This window comes from Pelophylax lessonae, assembly GCF_965119305.1.
Source record: "Pelophylax lessonae genome assembly, chromosome: 8".
In the NCBI taxonomy this organism is placed as follows: Eukaryota; Metazoa; Chordata; class Amphibia; order Anura; family Ranidae; genus Pelophylax; species Pelophylax lessonae.
In genome coordinates, this window is record NC_138775.1 from 179,972,818 (window position 1) to 179,997,807 (window position 24,990).

The 24,990-nt window shown below is 47.1% G+C and overlaps 2 protein-coding genes across 2 annotated transcripts in view; one reads left to right on the plus strand and one right to left on the minus strand.

Moving 5' to 3' along the window:
• Positions 1-19,983, minus strand: part of TRMT13 (tRNA methyltransferase 13 homolog) — a 29,345-nt gene extending 9,362 nt beyond the window's left edge. Inside the window, exons 1-4 of the mRNA XM_082266014.1 lie at positions 19,712-19,983; positions 15,534-15,580; positions 11,868-11,934; positions 4,856-4,915 (exon numbers count right to left, since the gene is read on the minus strand). Coding sequence (XP_082122140.1) covers positions 4,856-4,915; positions 11,868-11,934; positions 15,534-15,580; positions 19,712-19,882 — 345 coding nt within the window. The 5' untranslated portion in view covers positions 19,883-19,983. The remainder of the gene's footprint in view (positions 1-4,855; positions 4,916-11,867; positions 11,935-15,533; positions 15,581-19,711) is intronic.
• Positions 19,984-20,736: 753 nt separating this feature from the next.
• The window catches only part of SASS6 (SAS-6 centriolar assembly protein), a 56,542-nt gene continuing 52,288 nt past the window's right edge, over positions 20,737-24,990 (plus strand). The window contains exon 1 of the mRNA XM_082265525.1: positions 20,737-20,958. Coding sequence (XP_082121651.1) covers positions 20,888-20,958 — 71 coding nt within the window. The 5' untranslated portion in view covers positions 20,737-20,887. The remainder of the gene's footprint in view (positions 20,959-24,990) is intronic.

The window sequence follows — 24,990 nt, forward strand, 5'->3', positions numbered from 1 at the left end:
AACCACATCAGTTTGTGTACCCACACACCCCACCTAGTGGCCAAACACCTATATTCCACCTATTGCAGACTTTCAAGCCATGCTTTTTGCCTCCCCTGAGCCACCGTCCTTATCACTGCATAAATGCCCTGTCCAAACATGGTGCATCCACGGCCTGAGGAAGGAGCGCATGCTCCGATAACGCGTCGCCGTAGCATCCCGCATCACCGCCAGGAGTGACTCCAGGATCCCAGGACCCACGAGTGCCAGCGTTCCACCAGTTGACGAGGAGCCCACGGACACCACCGAGGCCATCCCTGTACACACGGAGGAACCCCCTGCCGCTCTCACCGGGATCCACTGCCTCCACCACCAGGACCTGCTCCAGTGATGCTCCTGGTGATCAACATTACTTGACAAACTGCATCTTATTCACCGACTAAATGTGAGTGTAATACTGCTGCACATACTTCAATAAATGTCTTGCTGCACTTAGAAGGCGCTGCGCTGTCTTCCCTCTTGACACTCCAGAGTGCAGGGGGACCTCAGCAGGATCCATTATGGCTAACAAGTTTCAAAGGTAACCCCTTTTTCATCATGCGTTAGCCATAAAGGATCCAAGTGAGGTCCTCCTGCACTCTGGAGTGTGCCAAGTCTAGGATTACTGGGATACAGATGAGTAGCTCGATGTCATTATTGCCACAGATGGAACCCTGTGATGGTTAACCACTTTACCACCGGAGGATTTTGCGGTCTTACGTCTGGGCCACTTTTTGCGATTCGGCACTGTGCGACTTTAACTAACTGACAATTGCGCGGTCGTGCGACGCCGTACCCAAATGAAATTGACATTTCCCTTTCCTTTTTTTCCCACAATCAGAGCTTTCTTTTGGTGGTATTTGATCACCTGTGCGATTTTTACTTTTTGCGCTATAAACAAAAAAGGAGCGTAACTTTTGAAAAAATAACAATATTTTTCACATTTTTTTTATATGAAATCCCCCCCCCCCAAAAAATGTAAAATTGGCCAATTTGTTTTCTGCTACCTATGTTTGGTAAAAATCGCAATAAGCATATTTTGATTGGTTTGCGCAAAAGTTATTGCGTTTACTAATTAAGGGAAAGATTTATGTCATTTTTGGTGTTTTTTTTTTTTTAACGAGTAATGGCGGCGATCTGCGATTTTTTTTTTTTTTGCGGGACTGCGACATTGCGGCAGACAGATCGGACCGTTGACTGATTTTTTTTGACACTTTTGGGGTTACCAGTGACATTACTGCAGTAATCAGTGCTATAAATATGCACTGTTACTGTAAAAATGACACTGGCAGTGAAGGGGTTAATTTTATTGGAGAGGGAGGGGTTAATGTATGCCTGGTGCTTACTGACGTGTGTGGGGGGAGGTGACTGTGTGACACAATGACAGATCGAGGGTTCAGCTATGCAGAACCCTGCAATCTGACCCTGCCTGTCACTTCGGAGATCCGCCCGCTTGTGTTTACACAAGCGGGCTGATCTCCACACTCGATTCCCCGACGATCGCCGCTGCTCCTCCCCTGGCCCGACTCCCGCTGTGACTGAATACAGCGGGAGCGAGCCGCCTAGAAGGGGGAGGGTCTGCCGACGTAGGTCTACGTCGTCAGACCTACAAGAGCCACTTTGCCGCAGTACAGCTCTATTGAGCAGTCGGTAAGTGGTTAATGGGTGCCACCCAACTGTCTCTTCCCCCCTTTGTCCCCCGCTCTCTCTCCACCCTTCTCCAATCACCCTCTTCTAGCAGGAATACACAGTTCAAAAATCGACCGATCGTTCGATCGCCGACCAACGAAACAGCGTTCGTTGGTCGAAATCGTCGGCAACATTAACAATCGAAACAAATTCACTTCAGTTCTTGCATTGTATAACCTTTAGGTTGGGTTCACACTCACATCAGGGGTCCGGTGAGTCCCTGTTCACAGTTTCAGGTTGGATTTCAGCCTAAATGTTTTGGCTGAATTCAGACCTGAAACGGACCAAAAGACGCACAGGTCTGCTGTGCAACTCCCACCGGAGCCGCTACCGAGATATGTGAACTGGCTTCATAGAGTGCCAGGCACTATCTCCTGACATGCGAATTGGATGCAGGTAAACCTGCATCCAATTCGAAATAGAGTGAACCCATCCTTATGGACTAGAACAATTTTTATTTTCTATTTTGATCACACTTTTGATCTACAGTATATATGAATGTTACTCTGTATTGCTGAATTATGCTTCTAAACCATGCTTACAAAGCACAGTTTAGAACAGGGTTTGTAAACCAGGGTTCTGTGGAACCCTAGGGTTCCTTCTGAGGTTGCAAGGGGTTCCTTGAGCAATGGACAATTTCTGCCTCTCAGATAAGTTTCCAATGACACCATTGTTCCTTTTAGCTATCTGTAAGGGGGGAAATTCTCATCAATGATGACAAGAGTAAGGAGCATTTTTCCCACTGACTGTCACACTAATGTGTCATGAGTTGTAGATTTCTAATTTTTAGCAGGGGTTCCCTGAGACCAGAAATGTATTTCAAGGGTTCCTCTGTGTTGAAAATATTGAGAAAGGCTGGTTTAGAAGCTCCATATTTTACAGCAGCAATTGCAGCCACTGCTGTATTACTCAGCAAGTCCAGTAGGAGTGGAGTAGCAGGAGGGGGGTGGGAGAAAGGAGAGGGACATGGTGTGCTATGTACAACCCTGTGTACTTCAGTTAAGTTTTTTGGGCATATATAGCATGTCTAATATATAAGACTGATTAAAGTGGTTGTAAAGGCTAAAGGATTCTTACTTTATGCATTCTATGCATGAAGGTATAAATACCTTCTCTGTGTAGAAGCCTTCCCATCCCTTCTAAAACTTACCTGAGCTCGATCTTCCCGCAACACTGTGCAGGAGAGCCTCGGCTCTCCAGGAACTCGCTCGCCTCATTGGCTAAGACAGCAATGTCAAATCACAGCCAGTGATCTGATGAGGAGAGAGAGGGGCGGGGCTGAACCGTGGCTGAGTGTGTGAACAGACACACAGAGCAGCGGTTCGGGAGGGAGCCTGCCTGGGTGCCCCCATAGCAAGTTAATTGCTCTGGGGGCACTAGCAGGAGGGAGGAGCCAATAGTGCCAGCAGGGGGCCCGAAAAGAGGAGGATCGGGGCTGCTCTATGCAAAAGCACTGCACAGAACAGGGAAGTATAACATGTCTATTTTAATGTAAAAAAAAAAAAAATCAGAAGATTTAATATCACTGCATACCATCACCAAGTCTGCGTGTTTAGGGGAGTGTTAAGGATATGTAAATCAATGTATGTATGAATCCAAATCTGTGCAGATTTGACTTTACTATCTTTATATATTTATTAACACAAATGTTTTCCTTCATTTCTTTCTTAAACTGAATGGGTTGTTTTACAAGATGAGGGTTTACATATACTTTACCCTGTCATGGAAAAAATACAGGTGCTTCTACTACTGATCTTGTACTGAATTGGTTAGTTGCCTAGCTTTTTACACTGACTCTTTCAATACAATGGGGTTAATTTACTAAAACTAGAGAGTGCAAAATAGCTCTGCATAGAAACCAATCAGCTTCCAGTTTTTTTTTGGCAAAAGGTTATTTGAAAAAGTTGAAGTTAGAACCTGACTGGTTACCAGCACAGCTGTACGAGATTTTGCACTCTCCTGTTTTAGTAACTCAACCCCATTGAGTCACTAACTGTGACTAAGCTTGAGGATGAGGAAAGTCAGAAGTTATTGTCTACATACATGTTTCAGTTAATTCACATAGAGATAGGAATATGATAAAACTGGAGCACACAGAACCTGGTGCAGCTGTGCATAATAACCAATCAGCTTTTAACTTCAATTAAGCTTTGACAATGAAACCTAGAAGCTGATTGGTTACTATGCACAACTGAACCAGATTTCATGAGCTCCAGTTGTAGTAAATCCCCCATAGTTTTTAAACCAGAGTTAGCACAAAAGCCTCCATGTTTCTTCCAGTACGTGTTTACTCTAAAAAATGTACCAACATCTAGTGTGGACGAGGAGGGAGTACTGCTAAAATAAATTGTAGCTCCAATTCTGCAGACTTTAAAAACTTCATGACCTTCCATGCAACCTTAAATGTTATTGCAGCTACAATTAGAGTACAATTTCAGACAAATAAAATACACAAATCATGTAGCTAATGTGAAATGTTTTACCTGCTTACATTTTTTTTTTTTTAGTTTTGTTGAATCATTTTTGTGATTCTTATGCCCCGTACACACGTGCAGATCGTCGGCCGAACGATCGGCTGTCTTTTGTCCCCGGGCTGTCGTGTCTGTTGAAAAGTGCAAAAGACTGCACAAGAATTTTGTCCGCCGACTACAGAAGTGATGTCATGTGATGGTTAACTTTCCCTGTGTTTTTTCTTTTCTGAGCATGCCCAGTCTTGCAAATCTGCTGTCTGTCGGCCGAATTCTGTATTGACTGGCGAACAATCGGCCGCTCTGGTGTCGGCATACAAAAAATTTTAATGCTTGCACGACAGATTCTGTTCAGCCGAAAGTGCGCTGTCGGAAGCATCATACTAACAAGCCTACAATCGGCCGATCGGTCGTCGGCCGAAGCTTTTCGGCCGACAATCTGCACGTGTGTGCGGGCCTTTACTTCTCTGCCACACTGTGTAGCCTGGAAGATCACACTATTATTTTCTATTTCACTTATGGAAGCTCCTGTATCATCTGCTTGTCCAATGGACTATGAAATTGTATGGTGATGCTAATTAATTGTTCAACAAGAGAAAAGCTGAAGAGCAAAGCGCACATCCTGGCATTATAATAACATACAGTATCTCCAAAGCTTGTATGTTATATGCTTGAAATACCTGTTCCTCACAGGTGTCCATATCCACAGAACCTGAATTGATATTTTGCACATAAAAGACCTGAGAAAAACAAAACAGAAATTAAATTCTTATTAATAAAAAACCATACTGACCATAACTGTATATGTTATAACATAAAAAGAATTGTTAAACTCCATAGCTAGACCAGTTCTCAGTTCAGTTGGATCAAGTGATAGTTTAATTTCTATGGGGAAATCACACCCTCAGCTTACGCCAATTTGGACAGGTTAGAAAACCTTGTCTGATTGCTACTGCTTTCTCCTCTGATAAGCTAGCACCATGGATACCTGCAGGTCGATTGCAAAGGCTAATTATCAACAGTTGCTTGAAGAGACCATTTATGTTTAGCTATCAGGCTACAGGCATAGATGAACAGCAATTAACACTGCTACAGGTCTGTTTGTACATCAGCTAAGCATGGTCCTGGTGCAAGTCTGGCCTGTTACTAGTAGGTAAAAAATACCATATATAGAACAATGAATGCACCCTGTGGAACTGCTAAGAATCTTGCATATTCATAACATGGCAACAGGATGGAAAGCTTAAACAAAAAAAGTATAGATGTACTCTTGAAAGCTATGTACTAATGATCAGATTATTTTACAATCGCTTTGAAAGCGGTATTTTTCTGATTTTCTGATCGTGTGTACGAGCCATTAGATCATCTGCCAGAATTTTTTTTTTAAATCAGATAATTTTTATTGAGAAAAAAAAAAAAAAACACACAAAAACTTTTTTCACATACAATACATAACAAAACCAAACATAAAAAAGGGAACAGACGATGAGTTCTCCATTTCTCGATAATACCTTACTTAGAGAGGCATGGGCAGAACAAATGCGGCGGCCGAGGAACCGTCGCCGAGTGCACGACATCACTACAATATGTCATCCATGAAAATACAGTGCAGTAGAAATAACCTAATACTCTAAGCATCATACTTCCAGAACAAAGTTCCAGGAGGATATGTCTCCATCATCAGAAACAAAACAAAAAACAAGACACACAAATTCCGGTGAGCAATTCCATACACGTGGGCCACAGGGGATGTCTACGTATCAGCCATAAGGAAATTGCGGTAGACCTAAGATCGTCGAACCCCACCCATAATCCTATTGGACACTAGATGAAGTGGGGCTAGACCCGGGACATCTAACCATGGGCCCCATATGCGCTCAAATTTCATGGCATTCCCTCTGTGTTTATAGGTGAGATGCTCCCTGTTCAAGAGTACCTTAACCTCCTCCACCCAGGCGTCATGCGTAGGAGCCTGAGCAGAGATCCATTTCCGGGCTATCAGTTTTCTAGCAATAAAGAGTACTCTGAGGATTGCAGTGTGTACCTCGGGGGGGGGGGGGTAGAGTTCCTCATCCAGCCACCCCAGGATACACAGTTTGGGTTCCACAGAAAATGTCAGTTTCCAGATATCGTTAATAGAGCGTATAATCCCATGCCAGTAGCGATGTAACTTCGGGCAGCGCCACAGCATATGTAATAAATCGCCCGTGTGAACTTTGCATCGAGGGCACAGGGGAGTATCCCTCCGCCGCCAACCATGCAAGCGCTGCGGGGTCCGGTAGGTACGGTGTAAAATAAATAATTGAGTAAGTCTCTGTGAGGAGGACAGAGAGACCCTGGGAACATTGTCCAGGATACCGGTCCACTCCTCAGCAGAAATGGGACCCAGGTCCTCAGCCCAGGATTCCCTGCATTTAAGTGTCATAGCTCTTGAAACCTGTCCCATGAGGGCCGTGTAGAGCGAGGAGATCTGCCCCTTTTTACTCGTGATGTTAACTAAACTCAGAAGGATAGCTGGCTGGCACATACCCCATGGAGAGACCCTAGACTGAGTATTAATGGCATGACGTAGCTGGAGATACTGAAAGAAGAGGGAGTTAGGCAGGCCAAATTCGGTGCGTAAAGACTGGAAATCCTTAAGCACATCCCCCCTATACAATTGGTAAATAAAGCGGATGCCATAGTCCCCCCATCGCAGAGAGGTCCGCAATTTATCCAGTTCATGATAGTTAGCGTTATTCAGTATACGGGAGTATTTGGAGAATCCAACATAAGTAAAATGTTTCTTAGCTCTCTGCCAAACCCTGTCAAGAAGCGCGAGAGTGGGACAGCCAGACAAACCTCGCAGGGTGCCCGACTCCAGCGCCTCGACAAGCGTCCCACCAGCCAGACGAGTCTCAAGGATCCGCCTGACAGGATCAGTGGCGTCATCTCACGTGCTGCAGTTGGGACGCCAAAAAGTAATAGAAGGGGTTCGGAACGGCCAAACCACCACTATCCTTGGCTTCCTGCAAATTTTCTAAGCGAATCCTGGCGGACTGTTTCCTCCAAATGAGTGCACGATAAACAGTGTTGAAGCGCTTGAACACATGTATGGGGACCCATACCGGTGAGTTATGCAAAACATATAAGAGCTGTGGATTCCAGATCATCTTCATCAGGCTGCATCTGCCAACCACCGACAGAGGCAACCTGACCCAGCTAGTCAACTTCTCTCGAAACCTATGCAACAAAGGGAGAATATTGAGCTTAATATATTGCCCCAGATCAGGGTGGACCACCACTCCCAAACAGCGGAATTGGGACACCACCTCAATCTGTGACGCAACCGGGGGCAATGCAACCTCCAGGGGGTCTAGCGGCAGCAAGACAGACTTATCCCAATTTATCTGGAAACCCGAGAAGGATCCGAATCTATGAATCAGGTGCATTAATGCAATCAGTGAGCCCGACGCGTCGCCCAAAAACAACAACGCGTCGTCAGCATACAATGCAAGCTTGTCCTCCCGTTCCCCCCGTCGGAAACCCACAATAGCTGGGTCAGCCCTCACCGCCGCCGCCAGAGGCTCCACTGCTAGGGCAAACAGCAGGGGGGACAACGGACACCCCCGCCTAGTGCCCCTACACAGCGGAAATGATCGTGAAAGCGAATTATTGATGCGGAGACAAGCCGTAGGTGCAGCATATAGGATCTTCATCCATTTAATAAAGGAGGGTCCCAAGCCAAAGCCTTCAAGGGCCGCCCATAGGTACTGCCATTCCACGCTATCGAATGCTTTAGCAGCGTCAAGCGATAGTATTGCTCTCCGACCACAATTATCCGGAGGGACCTGCATATTCAAATACAGTCTACGGATATTGGTGGCCGTGGACCGGCCCGGTATAAAACCGGATTGGTCACCATGCACCAGCTTGGCAATAACTTTCGACAAACGAGTAGCCAGCACTTTAGCCAGAAATTTCAAATCAGTGGGTAATAGAGAAATCGGTCTATAAGATTCTGGGCGAGTCGGATCCTTCCCGGGCTTCAGGAGAACAACTACCACTGCCTCATACATGGAGCGTGGGAGCTCCCCGGTTTCATAAGAGGCTTGTAGGACAGTAAGTAACTCAGGCAACAAAACCCCTCCAAAAGTTTTATACATCTCTAATGGTATCCCATCCGTCCCTGGGGCTTTAGAATTAGGGGAAGAAGCCAGAGCCTCCTGTAATTCCTCCAACCGGATAGGGGAATCCAGCATCGCCCTATCTCGGGCAGACACCCTCGGCAGCTGGAGTTCCCCAAGGAAGGTCTATAGGTCCACCGGGTCATAAGACACCTTGGAGGAGTACAGATCCTCAAAAAATGACCTAAATCCCTGTAAGACATCCGCAGTGTCCGTGACCTCCCGATCAGCAGAAAGAACCAGCCTGTGTATTAAGGATGGAGTGCCCGTTCTCAGTAAAAAAGTGCATCAACTGGGTGGCAAATAATGCATGATCCGGGAACAGCGAAAGCCAAAACGGGTTCAACTTCCAATGCATGGGTAATCTACCCCCCGGAAACCGGAGCCTTAGCTGGAGTGGGGAGTGATCCGACAACCCCCTAGCTAAATAGGTAACTACCGGGGAAAGGGCGTGGGTAAGGTCCGAGCCAAAGGCAAGGTCAATACGGGATAGTGAGGAGTGAGCCAGGGAATGACAAGAGAAATCAGCAGCAAGCAGATGCGAACTGCGCCAGAGATCCACCAGGACCAGCTCCCCCATAAATCGAGCAAACGGAGTGGGCCTCCTGGAACCCCTGGGGCAGAATCTCCTATGGACATCTAGGGTCGGGTCAAGCACGTTATTAAAATCACCCATCACTAATATTGGCACTTGGGGATGTTTCCCGACAAACCGAGACAGGCACTCTAGCACCTCAAAAGGAGAAGGGAGGAGGGATTCACATTCGCTATTATACACACAAATGCATTCCATACTCCAGCCAAGAAAATAAATCTGCCTTGAGAGTCCACCAAGGAGTCCTGCAATTCAAATTTGATAGTTGCTGAAAGTAAAATCGAGACACCCCTAGAATATTGGCTGTGATAGGAGTGAAACTGGAACGGAAACCGCCTAGAACGGAGTCCGCTGGCCGAGTCTGGAGTAAAGTGGGTTTCCTGCAGGCACACCATCGCAGGACCTTGGTGCGACAACAGGGTCATAACAGCAGTGCGTTTACTAGGGTCCCCCAGTCCTCGGACATTCCAGGATAACAAAGAGTCATTAATGGTCGCCATGGTAACTAAACACTGCAGGAAAGTGGCAGGAGGAGCCAACAGGGGGACCGCGGAGAGGATCCCAGCAGGGGGACCAGGTATTCAGGAACCGTAGAGGAGGCAGAGGGGCACAAAGTTCAGTACAGGTAGCACAGGGCGTAGGGCGTGCTTGAAAAGTTCCATAGTGCACGTCACCGGAAGAAAAACCAGACAGAAAAACAAAAACCAAAAACACATAATGAAGAACAGGGACAAAAAAATGTGGCGAAATGTAGCCGGGGGAGCTACATTCCCCCGTGCCCCGCAGGGAACAGTCATCCAGCCCTAGCAGGGCGAGGGGGTAGTAGAAGAGGGCCCGAACTTCCATAACTGTATAGACCCGATTCTTCCCTTCCACGGGCTCCAGAAAGTGAGACAACGGTGGTACCATAATCCCCGAACAATGTACGGCTCCGTGGCTCACAGCAGAATATTAAAGGACCCAATCAGCTTAAGTAGACCCTTGCTCCACGTGGGGATGATCATTCCGCCGCAGCTCTGAGCTGCCGCTCCTGGCGATCCAGCCAGTTAGTGGCAGAAGTGGGATTCTCAAAGAAGTGCACTGTTCCGTTTGCCACTACACAAAGTTTGGCCGGATACATCATGGAATACACCAATGGAATGGCACGCAGGCGTTTTTTGATTTCAGTAAATCGCGCCCTCTGTTTCTGTAGAGCTGCCGAAAAATCAGGATATATGGAAACTCTAGTGCCTTGAATCTCCATGCGAGGCTGTTGCCGGGCAAGTCTCAGAATAATATCTCTATCTTTATAGTGAAGCAGCTTCAGCAGAAATGGCCTATCAGGGCCCCCTGGTGGAGGAGCCCTGAAAGGCACCCTATGTGCACGCTCCACAGAGAAAAATGGGGAGAGATTGTCTTTCCCAAAGGTAGTTAGCAACCATTGTTCGATGAAGTCCACCGGAGATTTACCCTCTGCTTTCTCTGGGATGCCCACCAGGCGCAGATTACTGCGGCGCAGCCGGTTCTCCATATCCTCCAGTCTGTTCATCGCTTCAGAGACCCCTGAGGAGTTCATTCGCACATCTTGGATCAGGGGGGGTAAATCATCCTCAACCGCACTCACCCGGCCCTCCAAAGCTGTGGTCCGCTCTCTCATCTTTTGCATGTCTTGCCTGATATGAAGCAGACCCTCCTTCATACTCTTAACTTCCCCTGACAGCTCAGAGAGGGAAGCACCATAGGTATGGATCGCCGTTAGGACGTCCTGGATAGTGGGGACGGCCTGAGAGACATCCTCCATCGGAGCTGCGTCCTCAGCACCCTCCGGCTGTGTACTCACTGCGGGCCCTGGAGAAGATCCTGCCTGGATAGCCTTGTGCGGAGACGGCGCTGCCATGGGTGGAGAGGGAGGATTCCTGGAGGTCGGTGAAGGAGCCGGAGGAGAGGTAGCAGGCTTGTGCTTAGCCGGGTCCCGGGCAAACTTCCCCAGCCTAGCGATGGCTGTGGGCGGCTTTTCACGGACCGTACGCTGTGGGGGCTGTGGGAGCGGGCCGGCGCCATCTTGGATCTGCCTGGCCGCGGCGGTACTGTCATCCTTCCTCCTAGTCATGGCGGAGCGAGGCAGCGAGGAGCACAGAACGATCACCGGTGTGCAATGTACGGAGGTGCGGGTCAGATTGGTAGTTGTATCGGGTGTTAGGGTCCAGTAATCAGGATGTTATCAGGCAGGATAGCAGAGCCGACTCGGGACACGTCCGCTCACATAGGCAGTTCAGCCACGCCCCCATCTGCCAGAATTTTACAATGCTCTGTGTTCATATAAGGGAGATTTACCTAACTACCTATCCAGGTGACATTTGTCAGATAGTATAGAAACAGAAAAGAACCCCAGAAAAACATCCTCAACAGGAACGCTGACAGCACCTTAAGCTGAACCTAACAGAAGTTCTAAGGGTCCTTTCACAAGGGCTTTCTGCCCAGTGGACTCCATTTTGCTCAGCGGGGATCGATCCGCTGATCCCTGCTGAGCAGGCTGATGACAGGTCCGTCTCCACTTACTTTGCAGAGACAGACCTTTCAGATTCCTGCTCTCCTCTATGGGAGATCGGACGAAAACAGTCCGCCTGTCCGTTTTCATACGATCCTATCCGATCCAATGCTCCAGACGGATGGAAAATAGGGTTTTCATCCATCTGGATTTCACGGACAGGATCGGATAGCAGCGGGTGTCAGCGGAGATGCCATCGCTGACATCCGCTGCTCCATAGAGGTGCATGGAGCATCCGATCAGATCCGCCTGAAAAACTGACAGGCGGACCTGATGGAAAAGCCTGTGTGAAAGGGCCCTAACCCTTCCTTACTCTATTCAGTGCTAAAAGAAAATATTGGCTGAAGCTGGGCTTTAAAGAAAAGGATAACTACTGCATATTTTAAGTACAATTATCTACTTACCGGTTGGGGCTTCTCCCGGGAATTGCATTTCTTAATGTGTTTTTTCAGCTGGTCCTCATAAACCGTGCTATGAGAAAGAAATAAAGAAAAACAAATAACATCATTTGTTAGGCATTACAGGAACAAGACCATTGCTGCCAACACCTTCCATGTTACTTGTAGTTAAAAGTTCCTCGCTCAGCAAAAAAAATAAAATCTACCAAGGGTGTTGCGGATGCCACATAGGCATCCTGATTGTGAATTTGTCAGGACAGAACCCAGCCAATGACTATGGGCTTATTCCAAAGATCCAAACCTGTGCATTGCTTTGCATTTCATCAGTAGCTAAATAGATGACAGTCAGACATAAATGACAGTCTCTATTTATCTATGTGCATCTCATTATGATCTAGTGGTGGGTGAGAGCAGACAAAAGGCACAAAATGTATGGTATTTAGCCATTGTGCATGCAAGTGTCTGTTTCCTGCAGTCACATTCCCTGGATCAACTCTACTCATCCATAGAAGTCATGAATAAGCCCTACTGCTCCAGTTGAAGAGTAAGCCCTGAAATGGACTCAGAATAGAACTTATTTAAAAAAAAAAAAAAAAAAAGTAACTGAGGGCAAAAGCTTTGATGCAGTAGAAATCCCATCCTCCCAGGTGAAGAGGCCACAGCAGTCACCCGTTAAAGCTAAACTCCATGCAAATAGGTAAATATACATATGAAAATACATATAATACATGTATATTTCTGGCCATCCAGTCCTGAGTTTACACAGCACAGCCCTGTTTGGCAGACCAGAAGGCTAGATTTTCCTTTTTCAAAACAGTTACAGGTCATGTCACTCCCCCCGCCTTTAAGCATAAGGAACAGACTAATGAGCTCTACTTTTATCACTATGCTCATGGCACTGTAGCATAGCTAATTTGCTCCTTATGTTGTTTCCTCCTCTCCCAGTCTGAGCTCTGCAACAGTCTAATATCAAATTGCTTGCATGTAAAGAAATACATGTAGCACCCTCCTAGGTAGGTGCTAGGTACAGGCATTGTTTTGCTCCATCTGCTAATCAGGGGAACCTGATCAGTGGTTTTGCCTGTTACATGTGTCCATGTGTGATTCACTTGGTCTGAGGGAGTGTCCCCACAACGCTGAGTACCTTAGTGGCGTTGGGAGTCATCTGGGGCTCACATGGGGGTGTGCATTCATGCAGCCCTTTTTCCTAGGACTCACACGTATAATTTTTTATTATTCATGGACCTTTCTATCATGGATATCAGTGCAGGCAATAAGGTAATTCTGGTCTTCATGTATCACCATTTCATTCTTATTCACTCATCCTTTTCTCCTTCACCCTTCAATATTCAAGTACTCCAACCACTTTTTAGCTATTTCCCTATCTACGTTGGGCACCTTTTTATTTTTGGTACTTTTATCACTTATATTCTCCATGCTGTTTTGCTGGTCACTCCTAATCTTACTAATGGTATATATATATATATATATATATATATATATATATACTCTAACTCTTGGTGCACTTATATATTACAGCATTCCTTTTTCCCTTTGTATTCTTTCTTTTTTTTTTTTTTACTTCCTTTGTCACAATATAATCAGTCACTTTCCATATGCCTTTGGCACAACCTTACATGTGACATTTCATATGTAAATACTTCCTCATTTTGCTTTTTTCATCCCCAGAATCCTCACTGCCTTGCCCATTCCACTACTCCATTTACTTCTATGGTGTTCTATATCTATTGTTGGTCCCTGGATACACATGTGCCTGCAGTTTTTACTCTCTCAGTTCCCATTGAGACGTTTTGGACGCTGCTGAAGTCCTGGGCCACCAGCATTTACACACTGCAATGTGTAGGTTTTTAGGTAAATTAATATTATGGATCATATTTCCAGGTGGGGATTTCCTTCCTCTTTTCCCCCCGTTTGGTCCTACTATTTGACATACAGATTTAGTCCACCATATTCAGTTTTTTATTTGTTATTTATGATGTACATTCTTTTTAGATATTGTGCATCGGCTCCTGAGAAAGTAGCACCAGGTTTATGAAACGCGTAAGAAAAACTTAAGCAAACTAGGTAGCAAACTACGATGTCAATTTTTTACTGAATATACTTAGTTCATCTTTTATGACATTCCACTTCCATGACTTATCCACCTGTTTAACCTACTCATTGTATGTATTCTATTGTACCATCATGTTTTTTTGTTATTGATCTTGATTTAACTTGGCAATGTAACCATTTCTCATTATGTCATCCCGTTGGTTTATATATATATGTGCTACAGGGGATATGTTATGGCAGTCAAATAAACGTTGCTAATTTAATATATGATCATTATGTATGGCCTACTTTATGCATTGCTTTTCATTTAAAGTTTCAACCCTTTTTCTTTTTTCTCACCGAACCAGGGATGGAGACACCATCGGTGTGTCATTTAAAGTCCCAAAACTCCCCCCTTTTATGCACTGTATCCAATAGGGGAGCATGTTGGACAGTGTAGGAAACCCAGCCAGTGACACACAAACTTTTGTGGCTGTCCCAGTGGGAGGGCACAAGAGTGGTGCATCCTGGGACTGGCTAGAAAAGCCAAGGGCACATGTGACAGGGCCTCTTAGGATGGGAAGCCAGGTTCTAGGAGAAGGGTGACGGTTGGTCTCTCCTCCTGTCAGCAAGGAAGGTGGTCACAGGCAGTCGGCCTAGTGGATCCAGTGTGTGATGCTGAGCCAGGAGGTGCAGGATACTGACAAGCGGAGCTGAAGGCAGAGCAACCCAGGGAAAAACAGTGTCCGTGAGTACCGGGAAGCTTGCCAGGGGTCTGCCCAGGAAGGGGACCACTCCAGTGGAGAGTCAGTGGACAAGGGGCTAGCATGCACAGGAAATGAGAAAGGGGATGCCAAGTCAGGACTCTGAAGAGAAATCCAGTCAGGAACCTATTTTCCATTTCACATCAGTGGCAAGGTGAAGCAGCGGCCTTGCTGCACTCATTACAGTTAGTGTCCTCAAGATTGTGCATAGTTCTCCCATCCAAGTTCCAAAATAAAACAAAAAAACAAATCCCCTGGAATGTTCGTTGTCTGAGCCAAGTCCTAAAGTAATAAGTTTATGGACTGTTGCTATGGGTAACCCAGGGGAATCCAATCTCAGCAGCTTCCTAGGGGGCAATGCTACATACACTTACTGATGTACCCATACTAACACAGCTGCACTAATTTGGCCAGTTTATAGGTGACTGGAGTTTAGTTTTAAATTTAAGCCCCGGGCTCACACTCATGCAGTACGGGACACCGCATGTAATTCGCACAGGAATCGCAGCACATACCTGTGTGAATTACATGCAGTGTCTCTGGGGTGCAATTTGAGCCATGGATTTTTATTGCTCAAATCACACCACATTCGCACTAAACTCGAGCAGGACCCTTTTTTGTCTGCACCAGAATCAGGTCGCATGGGTGTGAACACCCATGCGATCCAATTCTGCAAATCGCACTGCGCTTAGCAAACCGACTGTGGGGTGTCAATAACTTACATACACTCTGCAATCGGTTCGCATGAACGGGTTGACATTTGCACCGAATCTAGTTTGATCCAAGGCTGAATTTTTTAGCTACATTTGTTGTTTTAAACAACAGGTACAGACCAAATGAACTAAGAAAGACTCACTGTTTGGGGTCCAGAGGACAAGGAATCCTTCTTCTGTTGTTTGTTTCCTGCAATAAAACCAACAGTTTTTACAGTTTCTTGTTTTCAGTTTCCCCCAGGTAATGACTGTTCAAACATGCAGGAGGGTTAAATTTGTACTGAAGTAGGCAAGCCATAGATGGGCAGATGTCTACCAAGTAGTGCATAGGCATTTAAAGTATATCTAAACCATGAACAATTTAATATATTTGGGTTGGGTATAATTCCCTTTAGTAGCTGAATTTTTTTTATTACAAGGCCTCATGCACACTTGGCATTAAAAACGCGGTTGTTAGAGGCATTTGATGTTTTTTTTTCTGCCTGTAAATGCTCCTCTATGTTAGCCTATATTTTTTCACACTAAGGCGTTTAACCTAGGCAATGTTGATGGGATTGGGATTTCAGTGTGTTTTGCAATATGTTACACCCATATTGAGGTCTCGATGAATAAACTACAAGTCCAATGTGTCACCATGGTTGACCGACTTGTAGTTTTCAATGGAACGACTGCACTTGTAGTCCAGTGACAACTCATCCAGCTCTCCAACTAAAAGCCCATACCTTACTATGGCCAAACAGTTGGAGGAAGAGCCTGGCATTGCACCTATGATCCACTGATTGTGATTACAATGCTTTGCAGGCCCCTGTGAAAAAAAAATTATTAAAGCGCATTTTTTTTCCTGCAGCATTTTCTATTTATTTTTAAAAGGTAAACTGAGCTTTTAGACCCCGTTCACATCGGGGCGACGCTACTTCGCACCGCGACCTCGGAGGTCACAGTGCGAGCAGCGCGCCGCGACCTCGGAGCGGCCGCCACGGACTTCATAACATTGAAGTCCATGGCGGTCGCCTCCTGGTCGCCCCAAAGAAGCTCCGGACCCTTTTTCTAAGTCGGAGCGACTTGTGTCGCTCCTATTAGAACGGGTCCGCAGCTTCCCTATTGGAGGCGACCTACGGCGACCTGTGAGGCGACCAGGTCGCCTCACAGGTCGCCTCAGTGTGAACCAGGGCTTAAAGCAGAACTTTACAAATATTAACTTGATAAAAAATAAAGTTCTTTAGCAAGGAACATACATTCCACAATAATAACTATGCTAACAAAATTAGTGTGTGCTGTAAATTGCCTCCAGCATTGCCCCTGTTTCTTCTTGCTAGTGGCTGCCATTTTGCTGAAGCCCAGAGCATCTGAACAGCAGTAAATCTGTAGGCTGTCAGCAGATCGGCCTTTACATTTTCAGCACATTACCAAAAAATAGAGAGCAACTGAGCATGTGCAGAGCAGGAGGAGACATTGTATTACTGAAGTTTAAGTACAGGAATTTATTTTTAATATTTTACATAGCTATACCTGCAAACGGGGCCAGCATGAAGTGATCTAGGGGGACTTATTTTTCTGAAAATAAGATCGATCCCCCGCTGAGAAAAACGGAGTCCGTCCAACGGACTTCAGTGTGTGAAAGAGCCCTTAGGGTTTACATACGCTTTATTGTATAATTTTTAAAAGTGAACATAAAATAATTGAATAATCATGCTAAAAGCGGAAAAAAACAAAAAAAAAAAAAAAAAACACATCCTTCCTGCAGTGCATATTTGTTTAGGATTCCAATCTGTTGCTCTGTAATATACTCCTAGATTTGAGCAGATTTAGAGTGATTGTAGTCTCGTTTTTTTTTCTATTAAAATAACAAACATGTCATACTTACCTGCCCTGTGTAGTGCTTTTACACAGAGCAGCCCGGATTCTTCTCTTCTCGGGTCCCTGGCTGGAGCTCCTTGCCTCTCCCTTCTGTTGGGTGCCCCCCCCCCCAGCAAGAAGCTTGCCATGGGGGCACCTGAGCTGAGCTGCAGCCACATGTATCCATTCAGACACCGAGATATGGGTTGGCCCTGCTCCCTCTCTCTTCTCATTGGCTAACTGAGTTTGATTAACAGCAGTGGGAGCCAATGGCGCTGCTGCTGTGTCTCAGCCAATCAGGAGGAAGAGCCTGGGACAACCGGGGCATTTGTGGACATTGCTGGATCGAGAGGGGGTAGTATTAGGACGGCTGAGGGGAGCTGCTGCACACAGAATGCTTTTTTTCCTAATGCATTAAGATAAAAACCTTCTGACTTTACAACCACTTTAAAGGATAAGGTCACTTTTAAAAAAATAAAACGCACATCGTTTTGCAGGTAAAAAAAATCTGCATTTATTTTTTTATTAGGAGACTGTAAAGCATTGCACTCACAATCAGAAGATCGCGGGCGCAATGCAGGGCTCCTGCAGACTGTCATTGTAAGCTGTCTGCTTGCCCCTCATACAGGCAGGCAGTTACATAATGATAGGAGCCATCAATGAACAACCTAGAGGGATTTACCAGCACTCTGGTAGTTCATTGAAAACTACAGGCCATCAGCAGTGGTTTTCAACCAAGGCCTCCTCCCCTGGACCTCTAGCTACATGCAGATCCCTACCTTCCACAGTCTCTTCCAGCTCCCATAGTGGCCTACAGTGCCCTTCAACTTCTCATAGTGCCTCCAGGCCCCTAAGAGCCCTTCGTCCCCAAAGTGCCTCCTAGCTTGCTGCAAAGCCCCCAGCCCCCCTTCGGTGCCCCCATAAATGTCCCACAGTCACCCATATTGTCCCTGCAAAACCCCCAGACTTCTGGAGAGACTCCCAGTTGCTCCAGCTCCCTCCAGAAACATCATCCACTACGGGGCTACCAATTCTACTGCAGAATCTCCTAACCCCCTCCAGAACCTTCATCCTCCACAATCCAGCACCTTCCAGAATATCAATACATACTTTTATTGTGACTTGTTACTGTTGGAACATGGAAAGTTTTAGAAGATTTCACTGGTCTCTGGACCCAATATGGTTAAGAACCAACGCTGTAGAGTACTTGAAAACCTCCTGGGATGCTTGAAGTGAGTATTCCAGGACTCTGAGGGTAATGGAAAAAACTATTCTCACCAAGGCCAGAATCCAAGAAATGTGTTCTCCAGCTAAAACTAAACTAAAAAAAGCAAAAAAAAAAAAAAAAAAAAAAGCAGTCTGATTGTGAGAGAGGAGAAAGGTAGGAACAAATGGCGCAAAGTGAATGGGGAGTAGGGCTGCGCTCATGTGTGTTTGGATCCTAGTTTGAACCCATCTGAGCGATCCTGGGAAACTAGTGAGGAGGGTGAAGGTTCGCTTTAGGCCCCTTTCACACTATCCGTCCGTCGGACGGATTCCGTTTTTCTCAGCGGGGGATCGAGCCGCCGATCCCCCGCTGAGCAGAAGGATGACAGCTGTGTCTCCGCGCTGTGTGCGGAGACACAGCTGTCAGTTCCCCATGCATCTCTATGGGGGAAATCGGATGGGAACGGACCGTAGGGTTTCCATCCGTCCAGATTTGATGGATCGGGTCGGATGTCAGCGGACATGTCTCCGCTGCCATCCGATGCCCCATAGGAATGCATGGGGGGACCGTTCAGATCCGCCAAAAAAAACGAACAGGCGGATCTGAACGGTCCGCCTGCGTGAAAGGGGCCTTACACAAAAATCCTTTTACAGCTAGGGAAGCTGTCACCTTAGCCTCTGTTGGATTTGCAGTTGCCAAGGTGCTGCACATGTGATCAGTTATGCCATTTGATGGTTTGACAGTTCAGTTGAGAACAGAAACAAATGTGACATTTATTATTTACATGACATACCCTTAATGGAACTGTTTTACTAAACAGGTAAATCAATGGGTTCTGCTTTAAATGTAACATACTGTCTTTCTAACTCATTAATTTAAAAGTGGAATAAAACTTGACAATGTAATGGTTTCCCAAAATAATTCCATTCACGGAATGCCATAATGATAACAACTGTCACATCTGCTTGTGCTCTAAACGTAACTGTCAAGCCATCAAGTGGTTGGTGTCATATCTGATCACATGTGCATCGCCATGGCAACTGCAGATCAAACAAAGGCTAAGATGGCAGCTTTTCTGGCTGTAAAGTTTAGTTCCACTTTTATTTACCATGATATTTAATGACAGTTCTGGTAGGATTCAGGTTTTCCTGTGATCACTCACTCTAAGCCCCTCCGTATTATATCCTCCTGGGCTGGGAGAGATAATGCTGCACATATTCCAGTATGAAAATCCACTCCATGTACTACTGTATTCTCCTCTCTAATAAGAATAATTACCTCCCCATTGTCTGCATGCTCACCACAGAACTTCTTCCCCTCTGACACGATCATCTTACAATATCTCCTCTTCCTATGCACAAAGTAGCCGCATCTCCCCGGCAGGGGCCCGCCAGCACTCCCAGCCCTTTCCTCAGGGACACGTTCTGCTTGGTGCTCAGTGACCTCCATTAGCTCCTACGTGGCTGTAGTGTAAAGAATTTTCTTTCCAATAGCCTTCCTATATCTTATATCACCGCTTTTACTCTACATCAGCATGTCAGCATAGACAACTCTTTGCCCACAACAAAGATGTCCGTCCTTCGCTAAATAACTTGCATTACCCGAACGCAACATGGCGACGTGGAGACCCGTACGCAAAGACGTCAGCGCGTACCGGAAGGACGCAGCGGGCGGTTGATTTGGAAATAGTACCGCGACTGCTGGAGGCCTGATAGAGAGACCGGGGTATACAGAGACGGGAACCGTGTGAGGTGATAGAGAGGCCGGGTATAGGAAGAGGGGTGTCCTGTGAGGTGATAGAGAGACTGGGGTATAGGAAGAGGGGGAGTCCTGTGAGGTAATAGAAAGGCAGGTGTATAGGAAGAGGGGGTGTCCTGTGAGGTGATAGGCAGGGGGTATAGGAAGAGAAGGTGTCCTGTGAGGTGATAGAGAGGCTGGGGTATAGGAAGAGGGGGTGTCCTGTGAGGTGACAGGCTGGGGTATAGGAAGAGGGGGTGTCCTGTGAGGTGATAGGCAGGGGTACAGGAAGAAGGGGTGTCCTGTGAGGTGATAGAGAGGCTGGGGTACAGGAAGAAGGGGTGTCCTGTGAGGTAACAGGCTGGGGTATAGGAAGAGGGGGAGTCCTGTGAGGTAATAGAAAGGCAGGTGTATAGGAAGAGGGGGTGTCCTGTGAGGTGATAGAGAGACTGGGGTATAGGAAGAGGGGGTGTCCTGTGAGGTGATAGAGAGGCCGGGGTACACGGAGAGGGGTTCTCCTGTGAGGAGCCAGACACAGTACACAGCTAAGGGTGAGGGAAGCTGGGCACAGGGTATTATAGGGGGGACAGCAGGACTCTTGTGAGATTAATGGAGCTCTGAGAGGCTGGGTGCAGCCAGACAGGAGCAGGAGGTATCCCTGCAGACACGGGAACTCTGTTAGTAAGTGAATAGCGCAGACATAGGCCGGTGCGCACCATGTCTCAAGTCCAGGAGCTGCTCAGCAGGGAGCTGAAGGTTCTGATGAGAGGCCAGGACTCCAAAGAGAGGTAATATATATTCACATATATAGGCTACATGCACGTGTGTATAAATTCATGCTCCAGATGTGTGTCTGTTACGTATGTATGTGCATTTATGGGTGCGCATGTAAAGGGGCATTTAGAAGCATAAACTCATTTTATTGGCTGGAGCAGTGGTCTCCAAACTGCGCCCCCCTTGCCTGCTTTTATCCAGCCCTTGGGACAATATTTCCCCCACTGACACTAACAGTGGGGCACAGTTCCTCTCACTGACCCCAACGGTGGGGCACTGTTATTTCCCTCAATACCAATGATGGGGCATTTTCTTTTCAAATTGGTCCCCCTCCCTCCCTAAAGTCTTAATCCCAGTTTACACTGGTGTGATGCAGGAACCCTGCAAATCCACTGCGGGTTCCCGCATCGCACCCGACTCGCAGGCAGTTCACACTGCAATATGCGAACTGCAGGGAGTGTCAATACAAAGTTACTGACACCCCCACATTAGTATGCATATCGCAGTGAAAACTGTCGATTCGTAAAGGAATTGGATCGCATAGGGGTGAACACCCATGCGATCCGATTCTGGTGCGGACCAAAAAAGGGTCCTGCACAACTTTGGTCTGAATGCGATGCAAATTCAGCCATACAATATGTATGGCTGAATTCGCATTGCACAGACATCGAAGGTGATTTGCATAGCAGTGCGGTGCGAATCGCATGCGATGTCTGACATCGCTATAGTGTGAACCAGCACGAAAGGCCAGTAAACTGGCTTTGTTTGGAAAGTTTGGAAACCCCTGGGCTAGAGTATACATTTTTTTGCCACATGAATACATTTTACACGTTTATTTCGTACGGCATAAATTAAGCTATAATATGTATTTTATGCGTAATCGCTGTCCTGGCTATTTTTTTTTAGGATTTCTGCCCATGCGCATGAGACCATAAGTAATATCTGATATTACACACATTACTGTCTGATTCAAGCCAGCCAAAGACGGTTCGAATGTCAGCTGGATCTGATGGGTTTGCTAATCTGACAGAAACACCAGCCGAGATTCGAACTGTGTATTGCCGGTGTCCTGTCGAATAATGCATTATCCGACAAGGCAAACCGAGGGTGTAGAATCTTAATGTCAGATTCTGCTTCTCTCCCTGCGCATGCGCGCGACGGAAAACTATTCTTATTGAGAAGATTATGCCTATTGGAAAATTGCGGCAATATTGTCATGAGTATAGTATAGGGCTGCGTCGACGTAGTAGACTACAAAAAATCGTCGACGTGCGGAAAAAGCGTTGACGCGTCAACGCGTGACGTCACACGCCCCCGGACGGCCGCCGCGCCGCTTGAAGCATTGCCGGCCGGGTGAAATTCCCCCGCCGGGCTCCGTCGGAGACGAGAGGTGAGCGCTGACCGTCTCCAGCACCCCTGTACTCCCTGTACTGCCACAGCTTCTGCCGCAACACATTCGCCATCCTCCCCGATCACCCAGCTGCGGCGCTACACCGGCTTGTAATGGCCTGTACTAGGTGGGAGGGCTTACTGGGGGGTCTGTACTGGGAGGGGGGGCTTACTAAGTGGTCTGTACAGTACAGACCACTTAGTAAGCCCCCCTCCCAGTACAAACCCCCCAGGAGGCCCTCCCACCCAGTACAGACCACTTAGTAAGCCCCCCCCTCCCAGTGCAGACCCCTCAGTAAGCCCTGTACTAGGTGGGAGGGCTTACTGAGGGGTCTGAACTGGGAGGGGGGCTTACTAAGGGGTCTGTACTGGGTGGGAGGGCTTTCTGGGGGGTCTGTACTGGGAGTGGGGGCTTACTAAGTGGTCTGTACAGTACAGACCACTTAGTAAGCCCCCCCTCCCAGTACAGACCCCCCAGTAAGCTCTCCCACCCAGTACAGACCCCTTAGTAAGCCCCCCTCCCAGTGCAGACCCCTCAGTAAGCCCTCCCACCTAGTACAGTCTGTACTAGGTGGGAGGGCTTACTGAGGGGTCTGCACTGGGAGGGGGGGGCTTACTAAGGGGTCTGTACTAGGTGGGAGGGCTTACTGGGGGGTCTGTACTAGTGTACTGGGAGGGGGGCTTACTAAGTGGTCTGTACAGTACAGACCACTTAGTAAGCCCCCCTCCCAGTACAGACCCCCCCGTAAGCCCTCCCACCCAGTACAGACCACTTAGTAAGCCCCCCCCCCTCCCAGTGCAGACCCCTCAGTAAGCCCTGTACTAGGTGGGAGGGCTTACTGAGGGGTCTGAACTGGGAGGGGGGCTTACTAAGGGGTCTGTACTGGGTGGGAGGGCTTACTGGGGGGTCTGTACTGGGAGGGGGGGGGCTTACTAAGGGGTCTGTACTAGGTTGGAGGGCTTACTGAGGGGTCTGTACTAGTGTACTGGGAGGGGGGCTTACTAAGTGGTCTGTACAGTACAGACCACTTAGTAAGCCCCCCTTCCAGTACAGACCCCTTAGTAAGCCCCCCCTCCCAGTGAAGACCCCTCAGTAAGCCCTCCCACCCAGTACATACTGTACTAGGTGGGAGGGCTTACTGAGGGGTCTGAACTGGGGGGGGGGCTTAGTAAGTGGTCTGTAATAGGTGGGAGGGCTTACTGTAGGGGTCTGTACTGGGAGGGGGGCTTACTGAGGGGTCTGTAGTGGGAGGGGGGCTTACTGAGGGGTCTGTATTAATTACAGGATTAATTAGCTAATCAAAAAAACACTAAATTAAGCAAAAAAAATAAAATAAAAATAATCGTGAGAGAAATGGAGGCACAGTGTTATGCACTTACTGCCACAGAGTGTCTCCCCACTGTCTCTATCTCTATCTCTCTCCCACTCTTGTCACCCAGCGATTGAGAGAGGGACACAGAGCGAGAGAATAAGTGACAGCGTGAGAAAGAGTGTGATAGAGGGACAGTGATAGGGAGTTGGATCCTTATCTTTACAAGATTGTAGCCAGGTTCCAGGAGCTAATGCAGATTCCTTCTTAGGCCTGAGATGATCACCAAGATTATTCAATAGAAATTCATGTGTAAGACTGCTAATCAATGCATGGAAAGGGAAAAAAAAATTATCTGGACTACAATTCTCAGCATGTTCCTGACAGGATGTACAGCTGCCTAAGCCCCCAGCTCCAATCCCCATCATCCTTGTAGACGTAAAGGAAAAATAATTAAATTTCATTCCAATTTAAAGGCCATTAGTCTGCAGGTGCAAATTGATGGTCTAGATCGCAAAAATACGATTTTTTTATTAAACACTTAGCAAAATGTAAATTCTCACCTTTTTACTTCTATAATTCTATAAATAATCGGAGCCAGCCGACACGCCACCGCAGTGACATCAGTTGGACATTCCACCAACCCCCCCCCGCTATGTCCAGTTGTGGTCACTGCAAATGCACAGTGTGTTATAGAGCCCTCAGTGTGTACTGCGTTATGTATGGTACAATGTATAAAGCACTGGGCTCAATATAACACACTAAGATTTAAAAGAACACACACAGCACATTGTATACAGTGCAGTGTGTTATAGGAGATGTACAGCCAAAGCTGGTTTGACTGTACTTCTATGGGTCACAAGAGTGCAATTAGTTTTGGACTCCTGTGACCTGATTTCAGCAGAGAGCGGGCTGAAGTCCGCTCTCTGCTGACGTCACAGAAGTCAGTCCAGGCACCACAGCATCATTGAAGTTGGGATCCGCCAGGTGCCTGGACCGACGCCCAGCTCAGCCTCTCACCAAGCTGCTGGGAGCCTGAGCTGGCTGCTCCCTGCTCCTCCACAGCCTATTGCTCTAATGAGCGAGGAGAAGGTAGAGCAGAGAGCTGCTCAGTCAGCTCTCTGCTCAGGGAGCTGTCAGAACTGAGCGATTGGCGGTGTTCAATTGCTTGGTTCTCCATGCAGAGGCGCCGGGGGACAGATGCAGCATCTGACCGATACTGCATCCACCTAGGTAAGTATAAGGGGGGGAAGCCATACATCTTTTAAATATTATGCAGGGTGCCCCTTTACATCTGGTGTCCCCATCAGGGTGCCCCTTTACATCTGGTGTCCCCATCAGGGTGCC